This window comes from Schistocerca americana, chromosome 3, assembly GCF_021461395.2.
Source record: "Schistocerca americana isolate TAMUIC-IGC-003095 chromosome 3, iqSchAmer2.1, whole genome shotgun sequence".
NCBI lineage: Eukaryota > Metazoa > Arthropoda > Insecta > Orthoptera > Acrididae > Schistocerca > Schistocerca americana.
Window position 1 is genome coordinate 631,605,681 of NC_060121.1, and position 18,124 is coordinate 631,623,804.

Below are 18,124 nucleotides of genomic sequence, written 5' to 3' on the forward strand. Positions count from 1 at the left end.
GTAGGAAGATCAAACCTATAAGGTTTGGATACAGTATTACTACTGTACAGCTCGACACAGTCAAGTCATTTGAACATCTGGGTGCAAAGTTGCAAAGTGATATGAGATGGAGCAAGCATGGGAGAACTCTGGTAGGGACGGTGGATGGTCGACTTTGGTTTATTGGGAGAACTTTAAAAAGAGTGGCTCATCTGTAAAGGAGACTGCTTATTGGATGCTGGTGCGATCAGTTCTTGAGTACTGTTTGAGTGTTTAGGATCTGTGCTACATCATGTTGAAGGAAGACACCAAAGGAATCCAGAGGTGGGCTGCTACAATTCTTACCGGTAGGTTCGAACAACACGTAAGTGTTATGGAGATGCATTAGGAACTCAAATGGGAATCACTGGAGGGAAGGCAACACTCTTTTCAAGAAACACTATTGAAAAAATTTTGAGAAATGGCATTTGAAGCTGTGCCAACGATTCAACTGCCGCCAACATACACTGCGCATAAGGACCATGAAGGTAAGAGACGAGAAATCAGGCTCATTCAGAAGTACATAGACAGTCATTTTTCCCTTGCTCTATTTGCAACTGAACAGGAAAGGAAATGACTAGTAGTGGTACAGGGTTCCCTCAGCCTCGCAACATATGGTGGCTTGGGAGTATCTATGGAGATGGAGATGTAGAAGAACACACCTAAGAAGAGGACGGCATGACTAAGTGAGAACGATGATGATGGGGCAGCTGATGTTGAGCATGAAAATGCCTTCAAGGCAGAGTTCGACTATGCAATGGGATATGTACAGCATGTTCAGTCACAGGTTGGTTTAGGTATGTTCCATTAACACACATCCATTCCTCTTCCCAGTTTATATTCATATTTCCTGTAAGAATAATGAGAATAGTTTTGGTGACACGGAACCTCCTTGCCCCACTCCTCTTTCAATTTTGTGTTTTTCACTATCTTGAAGAAGTCTAATGGAAGCTGAAGCACTTATGTATATATTCTTTAGCGTAATAACAAATATTGAATCAATACCTTTTTCCTCAACAGCTGTCAGCTCAGATTTTGTTGGAGTTGAGCCAATAAAAGACAAACTGCAGTCTGTTATAAGCCATTTAATTGTTTGTGTGTGTCAATGTTCTATAGCAGTCTTTGTGTACTCTATAAAGAATAGTGCAATAATTTGGTCAGTGTTTTGGTATTCAGCTTTGCCTGTATTTGCTGCTGATGGGTTCCTGTTTGGACTTCGATGGCAATAGATTTCCTACTCATGACTTGCCTGCTTTAGATTCTGACAAACTCACATGTTTCTCAGTTTATGGTACCTGTTTGTATAGAAGTTGCAGCCTGGTTTGTCTACAGTTTTGAATGACTTGTCCAGCTAATTTTTTTGTAGAGCTTGTAAAGGCACATACCCTGAGCATTAATAAATGAGATGGATCAGCTATTGTCTCAGATTGTATCAATAATTAACTTTAGAAGTGGATACTGGTCACTCTGTAATTTTCAGGATCTCTTCAGTGGTGCAAATATAAGGAACAGCAAGTGGCATCGTGTATCTACTTTTGTCTATAAATCAGGAAAACTCTCACTTTCTATGTTATTCCTAATGTGTGGCTTGACTTGGTCAAGATGTTATGTCGGATGGACAGCATGACAAGAACAAAGTTGGGGAGGGGAATGATAGTATGGCAAGGGAAACAATTAACCAGATCCCTAATGCAATGTTCTACACTATGGTCAACAAATAATACATCTTGCTTGTTCGTAGAGTTTGCCTATGGCTCTGGACAAAGATCACAAGTCAGTTTGTGGTGAAGCAGGTCAGAAGTAATCTCAGTGATGAATTTGGAATGGTATACTAAGTGATTTCAGTAGCTGTCACCTATAGTACTGCTACATACTGCCTTGCAAATATATGTAACAGTGAAAACAATCAATTTTTGACAATATAAAAGGTGTCTTCCACCTTTAAGCTCTCAGGTTTTCAAATCTCATCCAATGCAGTCTCCAGCAATCAGTCTTTCCTTCTCCGGTAAGTCACCCCTGACCTGCGGTTCTGGGTGAGTTTTCGGAAATCAACCCCTTTACTTAGACCTCTCCCATCCTTTTCCTTTACCAGTCTTCCTTCACCCTCAATACTTCTGCTGGAAGAAGGAGCCACTGCCTCCAAAAGCTTGCATAATTATAACTTTCTTTTGGGTGGATGTTCCTCCTGCCCCTTTGGTGAATAGATTTTTTATCTTGCACATATAATTCCTCCATATTCCGTATCCTGCGTGGAGTTTTATCAAGATTTTAAGATGCCTATTTTACCACAAAAAGACACAGTATATCAAATGCATGAAAAATTATGATTCAGCCCTACATAACCATGGTGACTTGTGGCATCAAATCATTTGCAACAAAGACTGAACAACAATATGCTTCTATCTCTGGAATGGCATAGAAACTAATTACATGACTTTCTTGGACAGAACCCACATGATTTATGCCTACCTGAGATTATTGGAGCACTTCGATCACAGGTAACAGTTTTTTTTAGAGTTGTGCCCTTCCGAATTGACTGCAGCAGTTGATTCCTACTTTCATCACCAGCAAGTTTTGGTGTTCCGCCTCCAAAAACAGGTGGTGGAGGTGGTCCAGGTGGTGGTGGAGGGGGTGGGAACGGCATGTTGCTACTCCCACCTCACCCACTAACCTATTGCCCTGCAGAAAAAATTAAAATAATGAAAAAAAAAAAAAACCCATGCAAGAAATTTAATTATAAAGGTTACACACATTCTACACATAATCTACAATTTTACAGCAGATCCAGACATGGACTGATGTTTCTGCAGCCTCTTATAAGCAATTCTAATACCCTTCATGATGTTCATTTTTAAAACACATTTTTCTCAGTTTCACTGGGAATACTTTTAAATCTAGGAGCTGACAAGCTTTCTACTTTCTCATTTTTACGATAAGAAAGTCACCGAGTTGAAAAAAGAGAACAGTACCACTCTACATCAAAAGCAAACTCTGTATGTGGACATGCACAAGTACAATGGCTACACTGAGATTAAATGGCGATTAAAGAGAATACTTGGTGCCTTGGGGGAGGGTGTTAAATGTCTGCCAAAAGTACAAAAAATGCACTTACAACATGCAATAAGCAGAAGACAGAAACAAAGTTTTTATTGTTTTCCTGACTAGCTAAAAAATGAGAGTTTAGGATCGAGCTATGTAATGAAATATGCTACTTGATTCAGTGTGTTGTAGGCAGCTATCTTAAATAAGTAAAAAATATATAGAAATCTATTAAGTTATATGAAAGATGTTTAATAAAGGAAACCAACAAAAAGTTTTAGGGATGCTAAAAGGAAACAAAGATACCACGTCAATGAAGTTAAAGTTTATTATCTGAATTCACACACACTTTCTTAATAACATACTAAACTCGTACATGTTGAATCCATATAGTCCATCCAGTGGAAATATGGTAAAAATAATTCAATAGCAAGTGTCAATGTTAAGACTGCTCATGAAAAATGACAATAACAATAATAATAATAATAATAAGGTTATTATTCAACATCAAGCAATCATTACAACCCCTAAAATAATACAATTTTAAAACATAATACAGAGGATTCTTCCAAATAATTCAGGTTTTGTATTGTGAATTACTGTGAAATTTCAAACATTCGCGAGTGCCTTGATAAACTCGTACTGTTATCCTCAATTATGGGCTTAAACTTAACTGTGCCCTTTTGAAAATTTTGAGAACAGTAGGCCTACACTCATTGAAAACAATCGTTCCCTAATTTCATTGTACAATTACATGAGAAATAGGTTATATTTGAGAATTTTCTGACCTTAGAAAACTATATTTTCGTAAGGTACTGGTACATGTGTTTTGCATACACAGGGGTTGTCCCCCCTCCCCCCCCCCACCACCACAAAAAAATCAGAGAGTGTGATTCACAGTTCCGATAAACAATAAATCACCCCTGAATTTCAAATTTCATTGTATATCAAGACAAATAAGTGTGAGTTTTTTAGACTTTTTGGAAGGTATCCTTGTCCTTCGCATACCCTACAAGCAGTTTGTAGTAAATCAGCATTTGTGATTTAGTTAGTGTAGCATATACTCTAACATATTCTCTTACAGCTAGTTTCCCATTAAACAGGATTATTCCTATGTATTACCTGCATTCATTGTAAATTAACTCTGTTTTTGAGTTTGATAACAACTGGAACTAACCTCAAAATATTTTAGGAAACTAGTAACTTTTACCACAGGTTTTTGTCTTGTCTTAATAGAAATCTTGTTTTGTGTATTTGCTTCAATTCTTATACGGAATCGGTAACTTTTTAGCTCAACAGATTAAAAGATAACCAGTGGGCTTAAATTAAAGTTATTTGTTCACTGCCTTGTAATACACTGCAACAGTCAAAATGCAGCCCCAATGCGAATGCTGTTCTCGAACATGTGATGAGTTGGCTGATGTTCATAAGCAGCTGGAAATCGCCATGACTGCTGTTAAATGATTGGCAGCTGCTGCGGAATGGTGTGTTGGAAGAGCTCTCAAGAGCTGTGTACCTGCGATAGCGGCACCAGAGGTATCTCGAGTACTATCCTCTATTGTGGATCCTGTCTCCTCTGCAGAAAGTACAGGATCTGTCATTATTCATCTACTTGACTGTGAGTGGTGTGTCAATGGTAGATCCATCTGTCCTATACAGGGTGGACGGGGATCAATAAGGACTCACACTGAACCTGAGCCTGTGGAATCAAATTCACCTGTTTTTGGGAAACTGTTCTGTCTGGTGTCAAGGAGGAGGAAAATATGAAAAGCTAAGTTCTATTAATTATCAGAATTTCAAATATATGGAGAATGATGGCACCCCTTAGGCAAATGACAACAAGCAACAGGAAAGGATTCCAGGTGCACTTAATATGTACACCTGAGAGTCTCATTCAACATGTTGACAAGGCTATTACAGCACTCATATTTTTAGAGGGAATAGAGTGCAAGCAACTGCAGATTGTGGTGAATGTTGGAATAACTCATCTGTGCTCTAAGGTCCTATTTGGGTCATTTCAGTGACTGGATGAAAAGTTTGAAAAGAACAGGCTTACACATGGATTTTCAATGAAGCTCACAATTTGCAACACTGTCCCTAGAACTGACCACGGCCCTTCGGTTCTGAGTTGAGTGGAGGGATTGAACCATATAATTCCAAGGTTCTGTGACAAGCTAGGCTGTGACTTTCTAGACTTTTGTGTTAGTTCTGAGAACTGTAGGGCCCCGTAAATGTACCATGTGTTCACTACACATCACAGGCTGTTACTCAGATAGCTGTCTGTGTGTGAGTGCATACAACAGTTTTATAGATTAAGCAACTCATCATCCAGTCCCGTTAACGATAGCTGAAAGAAACCTGGAATTATCATCGTAAGATTTAAAAAATAAATAAATAAAAATGCCTCCTACCGGTAAGAGTATTAAAATCCTAATGGTTAACTGCCACAGCATTTGCAACAAATTGCCAGAGTTTGAAGTGCTCATGAAAATCAGAAAGCAGCTAACATACTACTTGATGCAGAAAGCTCGTTGAAACCTGAAATTGACAGCAGTGAGATTTTGGGGGGGAATTTTAAGTGTATATCGAAAGCATAGGCAAATGGGAAATGGAGGTGGTGTATTTGTCTCATTAGACAAGAAACTCAAATACACCAAGATAGAAATTGGCACTTCACATGAGATTATTTGGGCAAGGCTCAATACCAGGGGTGGGCATAAATGATAACTGGATCCGTCTATCGCCCACCAGACTCATCTCCTTGATGTAACCGAAAACTTTCAACAATTAACTGGGAAAACTAGAGTTTTGTTAGTGGTAGGTGTGGCAGAGATATCTACGAAACATTACTAAATGCCTTCTCTGGAAACTACTTAGAACAGATAGTTAGGAAGCCCAATCATTATGGAAATATATTGGTTCTAATGGCAACAAATAGACCCAATATCTTTGAGGATGTCCACACTGAAATTGGTATAAGTGATCATGATACAGTTGTGGCAACAATGATTACCAAAGTAAAAAGGACAACTAAAACAAAGGTATATACGTTCAACAAACTAGAGAAAGATAAAGCAGTAGTGTCATAGCTCAGTGAGGAACTTGAAACTTTCACAACAAGGCAGGAGCATATAGAGGAACTATGGCTTTAGCTTAAAAGAATAGTTGACCATGCACAGGATAGAGATGTACCCAATAGAACAGTTCATAATGGCAGGGAACCTATGTGGTATAAAGTCATTCTAAAGAAACTTCTACTACAGCAGAATATTGTCAAATAATATTTCAGAAAACCCCAAGAAATTCTGGTCATATGGAAACGCTGTTAGTAGCACCAAAGTTAGTGTCCAGTCCCTTACGAATGAGACAGAAACTGATACTGAGGGTAGCAAAGTAAAAGCTGAAATGCTTAACTGCATTTTCAAATGTTCCTTTACAAAGGAAAACCCAGGAGAACTGCCCCAATTTCACCCTCATAACACTGAAAAGATGAATGAAAAAATATTAGTGTGAGTGATGTTGAGGAACAGCTGAAATTATTAAAATCGAACACAGCTCCAGGGCCCAATGGAATCCCAATCAGATTATATACTGAATTTGTGGGTCAGTTAGGTCCTCTTCTAACTACCATCAATCGTAGACCCCTCGGACAAAAACTGTGCCCAGTTTTTGCAAAAAAGCACAGGTCACACCCGTCTACAAGAAGGGCAGAAGAAGTGATCCACAACATTTCCGTCCAATATCCTTGACACTGATTTGTTGTAGAATGCTGGTACATATTCTGAGTTCAAACATAATGAGGTATCTTGAACAGAACGGCCTCCTCAATGTCAACCAGCATGGATTCCAAAAACACTGATCATGTGAAACTAAACTTGCATTTTTCTCATATGATATACTGAAACATTTGGATCAAGGCAACCAGGTAGACGCAGGATTTCTTTATTTCCAAAAAGCATTTGACTCATACCACTCCTACGCTTATTGTCAAAAGTATGATCATATGGGGTATAGGTGCAATTTGTGACTGGAATGAGGATGTTTTGGTAGGACGGATGCAGCATATCTTGAGTGGAAAATCATCGTCAGATGTACAAGTAACTTCAGGTGTACCTCTGGAAGGGGTGTTGGGGCCCTTGCTGTTCATGTTGTATATTAATGACCTCGCAGACAATATTAATGGTAACCTCAGAAACCCCCCATATATAACTCATATAGGGATCACAAGAATAAGATTAGAAAAATTACTGCACGCACAGATGCATTCAAACAATCATTCTTCCCGCGTTCCATAAGTGAATGGAATGGTAAGAAACCCTGATAACTGGTACACCATGACCCTCTGCCATGCACCTCACAGTGGTTTGCAGTGTATAGATGTACATGTAGTTGTAAGAACGTATGGAAGACTACAACTTATAAACTACAATCTAATAAGGAATACCCTGTGTGCAAGGTCACAAATTCAATCTTTAGTAAGGCTCATTTGAAACTGCTGTGTTAACAATTATATCATGAAAAAAAAAAAAATAAGCTGCTCATGACTTACCTTGTGCATCAAGATCGTGACAAAAATGAGTGTCTGGGAGCGCAGAGATCAACCTGCTATGGCACATAAGGATTACACTTCACAAAATGGACATCGTTGACCTTCAAGGAATGTTCGAAACAAACTATTAACTAGTACCATGAACATCGAATGAAAAATGGCATATCACAGTGATCAAAAATATTTGCACCATCAAGATCGAAGGCGAACACCTTGGAAGTTAAAAACCATGTAGGACATTCAGCTGAGGGGACAGGGTGCAAGCACTTGCAGATTGTGGGGCACATTGGAACAAATGGTGCCTGTTGTCTGGGCTCCAAGGTCATTCAAGTGACTGGCAGAGAATGTTGAGAAGACAGGCCTTGTGTGTGGAGTTTCAACGAAGCTCACAATTTGCAGTATTGTCCCTAGAGCTGATTACGGTCCTTTGGTTCCAAGTTGAGTGGAAGGACTGAACCAGATACTTCAAAGGTTCAATGACAAGCTAAGCTGCGACTTCCTGGACTTGCGCCATAGGGTTGAGAACTGTAGGATTCCCCTAAATAGGTCAGGTGCACACTAAATGTCAGACGCTGCTACCCAGCTAGCTGACTGTGTATGGGGTGCACACAAGGTTTCTTTTAGATTAGGCGACTCTCCATCCAATCAAGATAATGACAGCTACAGAAAACCCGGAAGTATCTCTGCACGATCAAAAGAAATCCCTCAACAGGTGAGAGTATTAAATTCCTAATGGCAAACTGCCGAAGCATTTGCAATAAAGTACCAATGTCTGAAGCACTCGTGAAAAGCAATGAAGCTCACTAGATACAGGAAGCTGTTTGAAACATAAAATTGATAGCAATAAGACTTTAGGGGAAAATTTAAGTGTATAACGAAAGGAAAGGCAAATGGGATATAGAGGTGGTGTATTGTCACAGCGGACAAGAAACTCAAACTCACTGAGGTATAAATTGAAGCTGCATGTGAAATTATTGTTTGGGCAAGATTCAGTAACAGGGGTGGGCATAAAATGAAACTGGATAATTTTATCACTCACCAGATTCATCTCCTGATGAAACTGAAAGTTTTAGAGGAAACCTCAGTTGACTTGTACTTAAGTTCTCCAATCTCACTGTAATTATCAGTGCAGCCTTTAAGCATCCAACAATCAACTGGGAAAATTACAGTTTTGTTAGTGGTGGGCATGATGAGACATCCTTGAACATTACTAAACGCCTTCTCTGAAAACTATCTAGAACATATAGTTGGGAACCCCACTCATTATGGAAATATAATGGATCTACTGGCAGCAAGTAAGACCTGACCTCTTTGAGGATGTCCACGTGGAAACTGGTATCAGTGATCATGACGTGGTTGTGGCAACAACGATTACCAAAATAAAAAGGATAACTAAAACAAGCTGAAAAATGTATATGTTCAGTAATCTAGACAAAAAAAATCAGTAGTGTCATTCCTCAATGAGGCACTTGAAACTTTCACCACAGGGCATGAGCATGTAGAGGAACTCTGGCTCAAGTTTAAAAGCATAACTGACAAAGCACTGGAGAGGCATGTACCCAGTAGAACAGTTCACAATGGAAGGGAACCTCAATGGTACAGAATGACTGTAAAGAAACTTCTAAAGAAACAGGGATTACAGCATAATATGTGTAAAAGCATAGGGTTATAGATAGAGAGATGCTGAATGAATGTGTTTGGCTGCCAAGAAAGCAATATGTGATGGTTTCAACAACTACTGCAACAGATATTTCACAAAACTCAAAGAAATTCTGGTCATATGTAAAGACTGTTTGTGGCACCAAAGTTCGCATCCAGACCCTAGTGAATCAGACAGAAACTGATAATGGGGGCGAAAAGCAAAAGCTGAAATGCATAACTCCATTTTCAAATGTTCCTTTACAATGGAAAACCCACGAGAATTGCCCCAATTTAATTCTCGGTCTATTGAAAATATGAATAAGTACTAGTGTCAGTGGTGTCAAGGAACAACTGAAATCGTTAAAAATGAACAAAGCTCCACGCACTGATGGAACCCGTCAGATTCTATACTAAATTTGTGGCTGAGTTAGCCCCTCTTCTAACTACAGTCTATCCTAGATCCCTCAAACAAAAAACTGTGCCCAGTTCTCGGAAAAAGGCACAGGTCACACCCGTCATAAGAAGGATAGTAGAAGTGATCCACAAAACTACCATCCAATATTGTTGACATCGATTTGTTGCAGAATTTTAGAACATATTCTGAGTTTGAACATAATGAGGTATCTCTAGCAGAATGACCACCTCCATGCCAAAAACATTGATCATGTGAAACTTTTCTCATACGACAACTTGAAGCTTTGGATTGAGGCAATTATGTAGATGCAGTTTTTCTTGGTTTCTGAAAAGCACTCAACTCAGTACCCGACCTACACTTATTGTCAAATTTCAATCATAAGGGATATCAAGCAAAATTTGTGACTGGACTAAGAACTTTTTGGTAGGCAGGACACAGCATGTTATCTTGGATGGAGAGTCATTGTCAGAGGGACAAATAATTTCGAGTGTGCTCCAGGGAAGTGTGTTGGGACCCTTGCTGTTCACATAGTACATTAATGATCTCGCAGACAATATTAACAGTAAAAATCAGGCTTTTCGCAGAACAAGCAGTTATCTATAATGTAGTACTATCTGAAAGAAGCTTTATAAATATTCAGTCAGATCTCGATAAGATTTCAAAGTGTTGAAAAGATCAGCAACTTGCTTTCAATGTTCAGAAATAAAACTTGTTCACTTCACAAAATGGAAAAATGCACTACCCTGTGACTATTATATGAATGGGTCACTGTTGGAATTGGCCATCTCATATAAATTCCCGGGTGTAACAGTTTTAAAGGGATATGAAATGGAATGAGCACATAGATTCAATTGTGATTAAAGCAGGTGGTAGACTTTAGTTTATTGGTAAAATACTGGGGAAGTGCAATTAGTCTGCAAAGGAGATTGCTTACAAATCACTCGTGTGACCTGTTCTTATTACTCAACTGTTTGGGACCCATGCGAGATAGGACTAACACGGGATATTGAACATATGCAGAGAAGGGCAGCACGAATGGTCACAGGTTTGTTTACGTCATGGGAGAGTGTCACAGAGATACCTAAGGAACAGAAGTGGAAGACTCTTTAAGATAAATGTTAACTATCCCAAGAAAGTATATTAACAAAGTTTCAAGAGCCAGCTTTAAATGATTACTCTAGGAATCGTGAGGATAAAATTAAAGCTATTACTGCAAGCACAGAGGCAGTTAATCATTCTTCCCGCACTCCATATGTGAATGGAACAGGAAGAAACCCTGTTAAATGGTTCAATGGGATGTACCCTCTACCATACACCTCTCGGTGGTTTGCAGAGAAAAGATGTAGATGTAGAAGTTGTGGGACACAAAATTGTCCTGACATCTGGTGATGATGGGTGTAATGTTATGTAACAATGTGCATGCAGTGTGTGTTGTGCGCAGTGACTGGGAATGAGAAATGAACAGTATAGTGTTAGTCTTTCACATTACTAAATAACTTACCTGTAAAACAATACTGTACATTTAAACTAAATGAGATAGCACTGTTGTAAACAGCATGGCCATCCTAATTTAAGTTTTCCATGGTTTCCCTAAATCACTTCAGGCAAATGCCAGGATGGTTGGTACTATAAGGTCGTGATCGATACCTGTCGCCTCCTTGTCATGCTACACCTGTAACTATTTACATGCCTGTTGTTCTTAAATTGTAATAACAAGACATCTCCAATGTCCCTGTAAGAGATTTCTTCTTCTTCTTCTTCTTCTTCTTCTTCTTATTCTATACAAACTGTCTACTACACAGAAACCGTTAATGTGCATCCTAGTCCTCTTTAGTATTTGGTTCAGGCATTGTGATATGCAGTTTCATTGCTCAACCAACCGCATTAATGTTTACGATATTCTCACACAGTCACCTGTTTTGACACATTACGTCAGATCCTTAAGTTTTGCTGCTGCTGCTCTCAGAAGTATTTAGTTTACGCTTTGAAATAGACTTAATTGCTAAAGATTGTCCCTTTTAAAGCCACTTCATATCATATGTTTGTTTTTTCTTGGTGGAGATAATACTACTGGATTCTTTTTATCGGGAGGGGGGGGACAGCATGTGCAGGGTCCTTCTTGACATTTTAGAAAATCATCATTCAGCCTCGGGCAGACGATAACAGGTTGAGGATTCCCCTTGCAACTTGGGATAACTTAGGGCCAGCCTTCAACGTGTACACAGCTACATTCTTACTTTTCTCCTCAACGAAAAGTGGATAAAAAGTGTCACATACCAGTTATGTTTAACCTGTTTCAAAGAAGGTGAGATCAACTGAGTTTCTGCTCACTTCCAAAGAGTATCACATAATCTGCAGTCTTATTTCCAGCTGCACTGTTGAAATACATTTATGTCCAGCAATAATGAATGTGTATAATGAATGAAGCTCTTAAATGAACAGCTGAAGAGTTACCAGTTACATTATTAACCGGAAGTGATTGGATTGGCTTGTTTGGGGGAAGAGGCCAAACAGCGAGGTCATCGGTCTCATTGGATTAGGGAAGGAGGGGGAACGAAGTCGACGGTGCCCTTTCAAAGGAACCATCCCGGCATTTGCCTGGAGCGATTTAGGGAAATCATAGGAAACCTAAATCAGGATGGCCGGACACGAGATTGAACCGTCATCCTCCCGAATGCGAGTCCAGTGGGCTAATCACTGCACAACCTCAGTCAGTAACTGGAAGTGAAGTAAATAATGATGAAGTAAGTGACTGTAGTAGCATGTAGGCTAAGAAAATTTGTAAGGATATTTAATCAATGAAAGTAGCAACACTTCACATACCTAGCACAGTGCATTGATTGTTATTGCCACATACAGAGACCATGAGATATATAACAACACCTCAAACACTTAGCTTTAATATTTTCAAACATCTGCTTCACTTCAGAGAATTCGGTAAACTAATACAACCAGGACATTATATGTCATTACTGATAACTATGAATAGTAGTACGGTTTTGTTTTTGTGCATTTGAGTTCACAGCCCAAACAACTAAAATAAAATGTGTGTGTCACATGAAAACACATGCAGAACACCGTCACATAGACTGCTATCTATTTACTTATAGTTCATATTTTGGAAAACAAATATTGCTTGCATAACTTATTGATATTGCTTAATGTCACAGCAACCACATCATGATACCAATCACATATTACTGCACAATTTTCTAAAACCTTGTTGACACAGTTATTATCAAGGTGTTTCCTAAAACCCTTCTTTTCACATACCACAATGCATACGATTATTAGTAGGTGCCTTTACTAAACACTGGTTAGTGTACTATATACACACTATTAAAATAAACATTTGCTTTCATCTCAGTTGCAAGTTCAGTTAACTTCTATATAGTTGACACCACAGTAGAGATGTACCAAGAACAGTGGTATCTATATCAATTCCGTAATAACTGGTGCAAAATTCTGAATACAGTCAGGGTGCGAAATACGAAACAAGACGTACTCGCAGATGTATGATACTACTTAAAAAATCTGAAGCCTTACACTAGGAGTGGCTTACTCAATGAAATGTCAAGTGTGCAGCATTTTACTCCAATCACAGTGTCAAATACATTCAGCTTTATTAACTCTGGAGTACCTAAGGTGTACATTTTCTTAAGCTACTTCATGTTAGGATCATGACACATACTTGTCCAGAAGGTCTTTACCATTAACCCACAATTTTACCTTACAAGGACATGAGACGTTTGATTAAAAAATCTACAGACACTAAAAGGGCAACTTCTGACAACCGCATATGTATACACACCGTTTGAGGACGGTCGAAAACTCAGGTTTGAATTAACTGTGACCTCTTTCACTCGCCAAAATAAGCATTTTTTAGTTCACGCCATTACACGCTTAAATCGTATGGGCGATCACAATCCCCATTACTTACTAAATTCACTGATTCGATGCAGTTTCACTTTCAACTCCTAAAATGTAGCCACATAGTTGAATATCAATGATCATTTTGTTGCGAACACTATTCCACTTTGCTTCAAGTAAACTCTACGAGATGACAACTTTTGTCACACCACATCCGCTTTCTAACTCCACCTTTAGGCAATATGGCGGCACCCGCAGTCTCTGTGGGTGGCATTATATGTCGAAGATAAAGATATCAGTGTACATAAAAAAAATTGTTCCTGTTTGCTCTTGAACGGGATGAAAAACATATTTTGACCAAGCGACAAGTTTTTGAAGAAGAAAAAAGAAGAAACATATGTTGATGATAACTTAATAGTGCAAGTGTGTGTGCTTGTGCCTGAAAGTAATGTTTACGACTTGAAATTGTGACATGTACAGTCTCTATTTTGAAGATCGAAATGTATGCAATTAGTAATATTTTAGATAACCGTTTCTGGTCAAAGAAATCATGTAGCGTTGCCGTCGACTACGGGAAATAACTTGCCCTAAGTGTCCGTGTCAAATATAGGTTACTTTTAAAACTAGTTGGAAACAAAAAGAACCAAATTTGTTTGCACTTAATGAGAGTTGATTTGTTATTTATTGGATATCCTGCGTGTGTGTTGTAATTTCTCTTCAGAGCGGACACGTAGATCCCGGCAATAGCTGTAGGCCACAGCTTTTTTCCCTCGGTTACCGGCGCTTTACTATAGTGTTCTCGTAGTTTTTAGTGGGAAAACTAGTGTGATGCAGGTTCCCATGCTAGTCTGATCTCTCTGCCTCTGTACAACTACTGCAACCGGCATCCATTGGAACCTGCTTACTGTATCAGCGGCTTGTCTCCCTCTACAGTTTGTTACCTTCCAATTTCACTACGTTAAGCCACCAAATTTCATGACGACTCGGGACGTGTCCTGTCAGGTGAACCCTTCTTTCAGTCAGGATGCGCCATAAACTTCTGTTTCACCAAATGGATTTAGTGCCCTTTCAGTAGTTACTTTTTACAGCCATCAAATCTTCAGCATTCTTCTGAGCACTGTATTTCAAAAACTTCTATTATCGTCTTGCCTGAACTGCTTACTGTTCATATTGAACTACCACACGAAGCTACACTTCATACAAATATCTTAAGAACAGAGTTCCTAACATTTAAATTTATATTTTATGTGAACATATCTTCTTATCAGAATGGTTTTCTTTTTACTACCAGTGTACATTTTATATTCTCTCTGCCTCAGCCATCTTCAGTATTTTGCTCCTCAAATAGCAATAGTCATTTACTACATTCAGTGTCTGATTTCCTAATCTAAATCCCTAGATGTTGCCTGATTTACTCTGATGCCATTTCATCACACTTGTTTTATACATGATGATTTCAATCTTATAATCTGCTTTCAGGGCACTACTCACTCTGTTCAAGTGTTCTTCCAAAATATTTGTTGTGTCATGACAAAATAACAGAGCCCTAAGAAAATCTCAAAGCCTCAATTTCTTCTCCCTAAACCTGTAGGCTAATTCCCGTTCCAATTTTACTACTTTGTCAGTATACAGACGGAATAACAGTGAGGAGAGGCTGTAATTCTGTCTCACTGCATTCTCAACGACAGCTTCCTTTTCATTTGCATTTTCTCATATAACAACTGTCCTGTTTCTGTATAAATTGTAAATAACCTTTCACTCCATGAATTGGCGAGAGCTTTCTCTGAATCTACCAATGCAATAAATGGAAGTTTGCCTTTCCTTAACGTTTCTTCTAAGAAAAGTTGTAGGATCTGTACTGTCTTGTGTTGTCTCACATTTCTGCAGAATCCAAACTGATCTTCTCAGAGGTCGGCCTCTACCAGTTTATCTATTCATCTGTAAATAATTCATGTCAGTATTTTTGCCACAATGAGTTATTACATTGTTAGTTCAGCAATCTTTGCACCTGTCAGCACCTACCTTTTTTGGAATTGGTATTATTATATGCCTTTTGAAGACTAAGGGTATTTCGTCTGCCTCATACACTGCTAAGCAAAAACATTATGACCACTGCCCTCTGCAACGTTGGATGCTGCCTGGTGGCATTGCAGGCATGTGACGTGATAACGAAAATATGTAAGCTGAACAGACACGGATGGGGTTCACCCAAGCAAAGATACATGCTGCAAATTGTGAAATCCATTGAAATAAGTGACTTTCACAAAGGGCAGATTATTACTATGCAGAGCTTGTGAACGAGTACCTCGAAAATGGTGAATCTGGTGGAATGTTCATGTGCTGTTGTCATGAGCATCTACGGAAAGAAGTCTAAGGACAGTGAAATGACCATAGGCACCAAATGACTGGCCGTCCATGACTTTTCACAGAATTTGGGGTTTGTCGGCTTGTCTGCTCTGTAAAGTGGGATAGATGGTGATCTGTGGCATCTCTGCTGAACGCTATCTCAAGAATGTCAATGAGTCTGAGGCAATGTTGTCTAACCAGTGTCTTTGTTTTGACTTTGGTCATTCAGTGCTTTATTGTATACCCCATCCCATCCTCATCTACTTCATCTTTTTTTCAATAATATTGTCTTTAAGTTCATTTTCCTTCAACGGCCATTCTATTTAATGTGCCCATGTTTCAACGTACTGCCATGACACCTTAGCTTTTGATATTTGTGCATCTACCTCTCTGCAACTTTCCTGTAGGTAACTTTTATCTGATGTGTATGATAAATAGAATAATTTATTAAGTTATTCAATGGAACTTTAAATAAAGTGTGCCCCATAGTAAAATTAATGAAGGAAAACATCAATTATGAAGCAGGGAATCTCCCTCTTAAAATCATTGAACTGAGAGAGAACATGAAAGGGTGTTATGTATACTTTAGAGGTACTGAATTACAGTATCTTTATACAAATTACAAACTGTGTAAAGTACCTGGGAAAAAAAGCAGTGCCATGAACAGAAAAGGATCATTTACTACAAATGACCCAAAAGAAGTGTGTCAGGAATTAATACATAAGTTCAGTACAGTTGACACAAATGCAGTATTTAAAAACACTAGTCAATCTTTTTTGATCCATGACATTACTGAGGGGGACCTCCTACCAATCATCCCAAAACTTCAAGCTAAAATGTCTTGTAGCTGAAACGACATTTGACCTAAGCTGCTACAGGAACACAGACGGAAATAATTTCCGTCTGTGTTCCTGTAGATTTGACTAATTATTAGTCAAATCTTTGACCCACCTAATAAATATCTGCCTGTGCCATGGAGCATTTTCCTACCTCTTGAAAATCATTGAAATTAAAAAACTACGGACAAATATCATTAACTGCAGACCTAGGCAAATTCCTAGAAAATGTAATATTAAATTGAGTCAAGGTGTATTGAATCACTTATAATATATTCGGGTTGACCGAAATGTCCAATCCCACCCGTCGGCTTTGACCCGTGGCATGAGGCTGTTGTGGTGTGTGACGTCATGACAGCGCGGAGTTCGGTTTTTGAGTGTGGCGTGTTTGTAGATGTCGTTGTGTTATGGTTTGTTGTGCCCTCTGGTGGTGTGTTCAGGGCTTTAATTTGTCTGGTGTAATGGGCTCAGTTTGGTCTTGCTCATTGCACTGAATTATTCGAGTGTCGACTGTGTTTCTAGCGGAATTCGTTTCATTGAGCTAACGATTTAGTAGTTTTGTGTGAAAGTTAATGTAGTGCTGTTCGCTGTAGGTCGTGTGTTAATTTGAGTAAATTAATTGGTTGTTGTTTTTGGTCAGGTACGGATATGAAGGATAAGATCAACAGCACTCGCCTGCATGCAATGATGGGCAATACTTTGTTGGAGCTTTTTTACAGATTTTTGGTTTGTTAGCTGAGATCGTGAAGTGCTCTATTTGTGGGCAAGAAATGAGATTGGCTAAAGTTCCAGCGTCTCGGACCAGGGACAGTTATATGTGGCACTGCCGAAAGGATGGCATTTGGCATTCCATATGGCGCGGTTCCTGGTTCGAGAAGTCTAGGTGGGGCATGCGCGAGATTGTACTGATGATGTATTATTTCTGTTGTAGATCCTCACATAGTTTCTGCACGCATGAGACTGGTGTGAGTGAGAGGAGTGTGCTTGATTGGTTTTCGTTTTGTCGTGAAGTACGCTCTGAGTTTATTAAGTACAGGGGTAAGTTGGGGGGGGGGGGGGGGCTGGAGTGGTTGTGGAGGTGGACGAGTCACAGTTTGGGAAAAGGAAGTATGGGAGGGGTAAATCTGTGGTTGGTGTCTGGGTGTGGGGGGCTGTTGTTCCCCGGTGGGTGGGTGTTCCGAATGTGTTTTCAGGGTTGTGGAAGGGAGGTCTAAGGCGGAATTAGTGGGGTTAATTGAGGAGTGTATAGAACTAGGTTCCACAGTAGTTTCCGATGCATTTTCTTCATATAGGGAGTTGGGTGAGAGGGGATTCAATCATTTAGTTGTTAACCATAGCTTAGAGTTTAAAAATTATGAGACGGCGGCTTGTACAAATACTATAGAGGGGATGTGGGGGGCCGTTAAGTCA

At 39.2% G+C, this 18,124-nt stretch overlaps 1 protein-coding gene across 3 annotated transcripts in view; it reads right to left on the reverse strand.

The window, feature by feature from the left end:
• The window catches only part of LOC124605164 (WAS/WASL-interacting protein family member 2-like), an 84,717-nt gene extending 70,939 nt beyond the window's left edge, over positions 1-13,778 (reverse strand). For 2 of the 3 annotated variants that reach the window (XM_047136651.1, XM_047136649.1), the window contains exons 1-2: positions 13,603-13,778; positions 2,488-2,697 (exon numbers count right to left, since the gene is read on the reverse strand). In XM_047136651.1, the coding sequence (XP_046992607.1) occupies positions 2,488-2,662 (175 nt within the window). In that variant the 5' untranslated portion in view covers positions 2,663-2,697; positions 13,603-13,778. Of the gene's footprint in view, positions 1-2,487; positions 2,698-13,473 lie in introns of all 3 variants that reach the window. The other variant, XM_047136650.1, reaches the window with a different exon arrangement.
• Between the last annotated feature and the right edge of the window lie 4,346 nt (positions 13,779-18,124).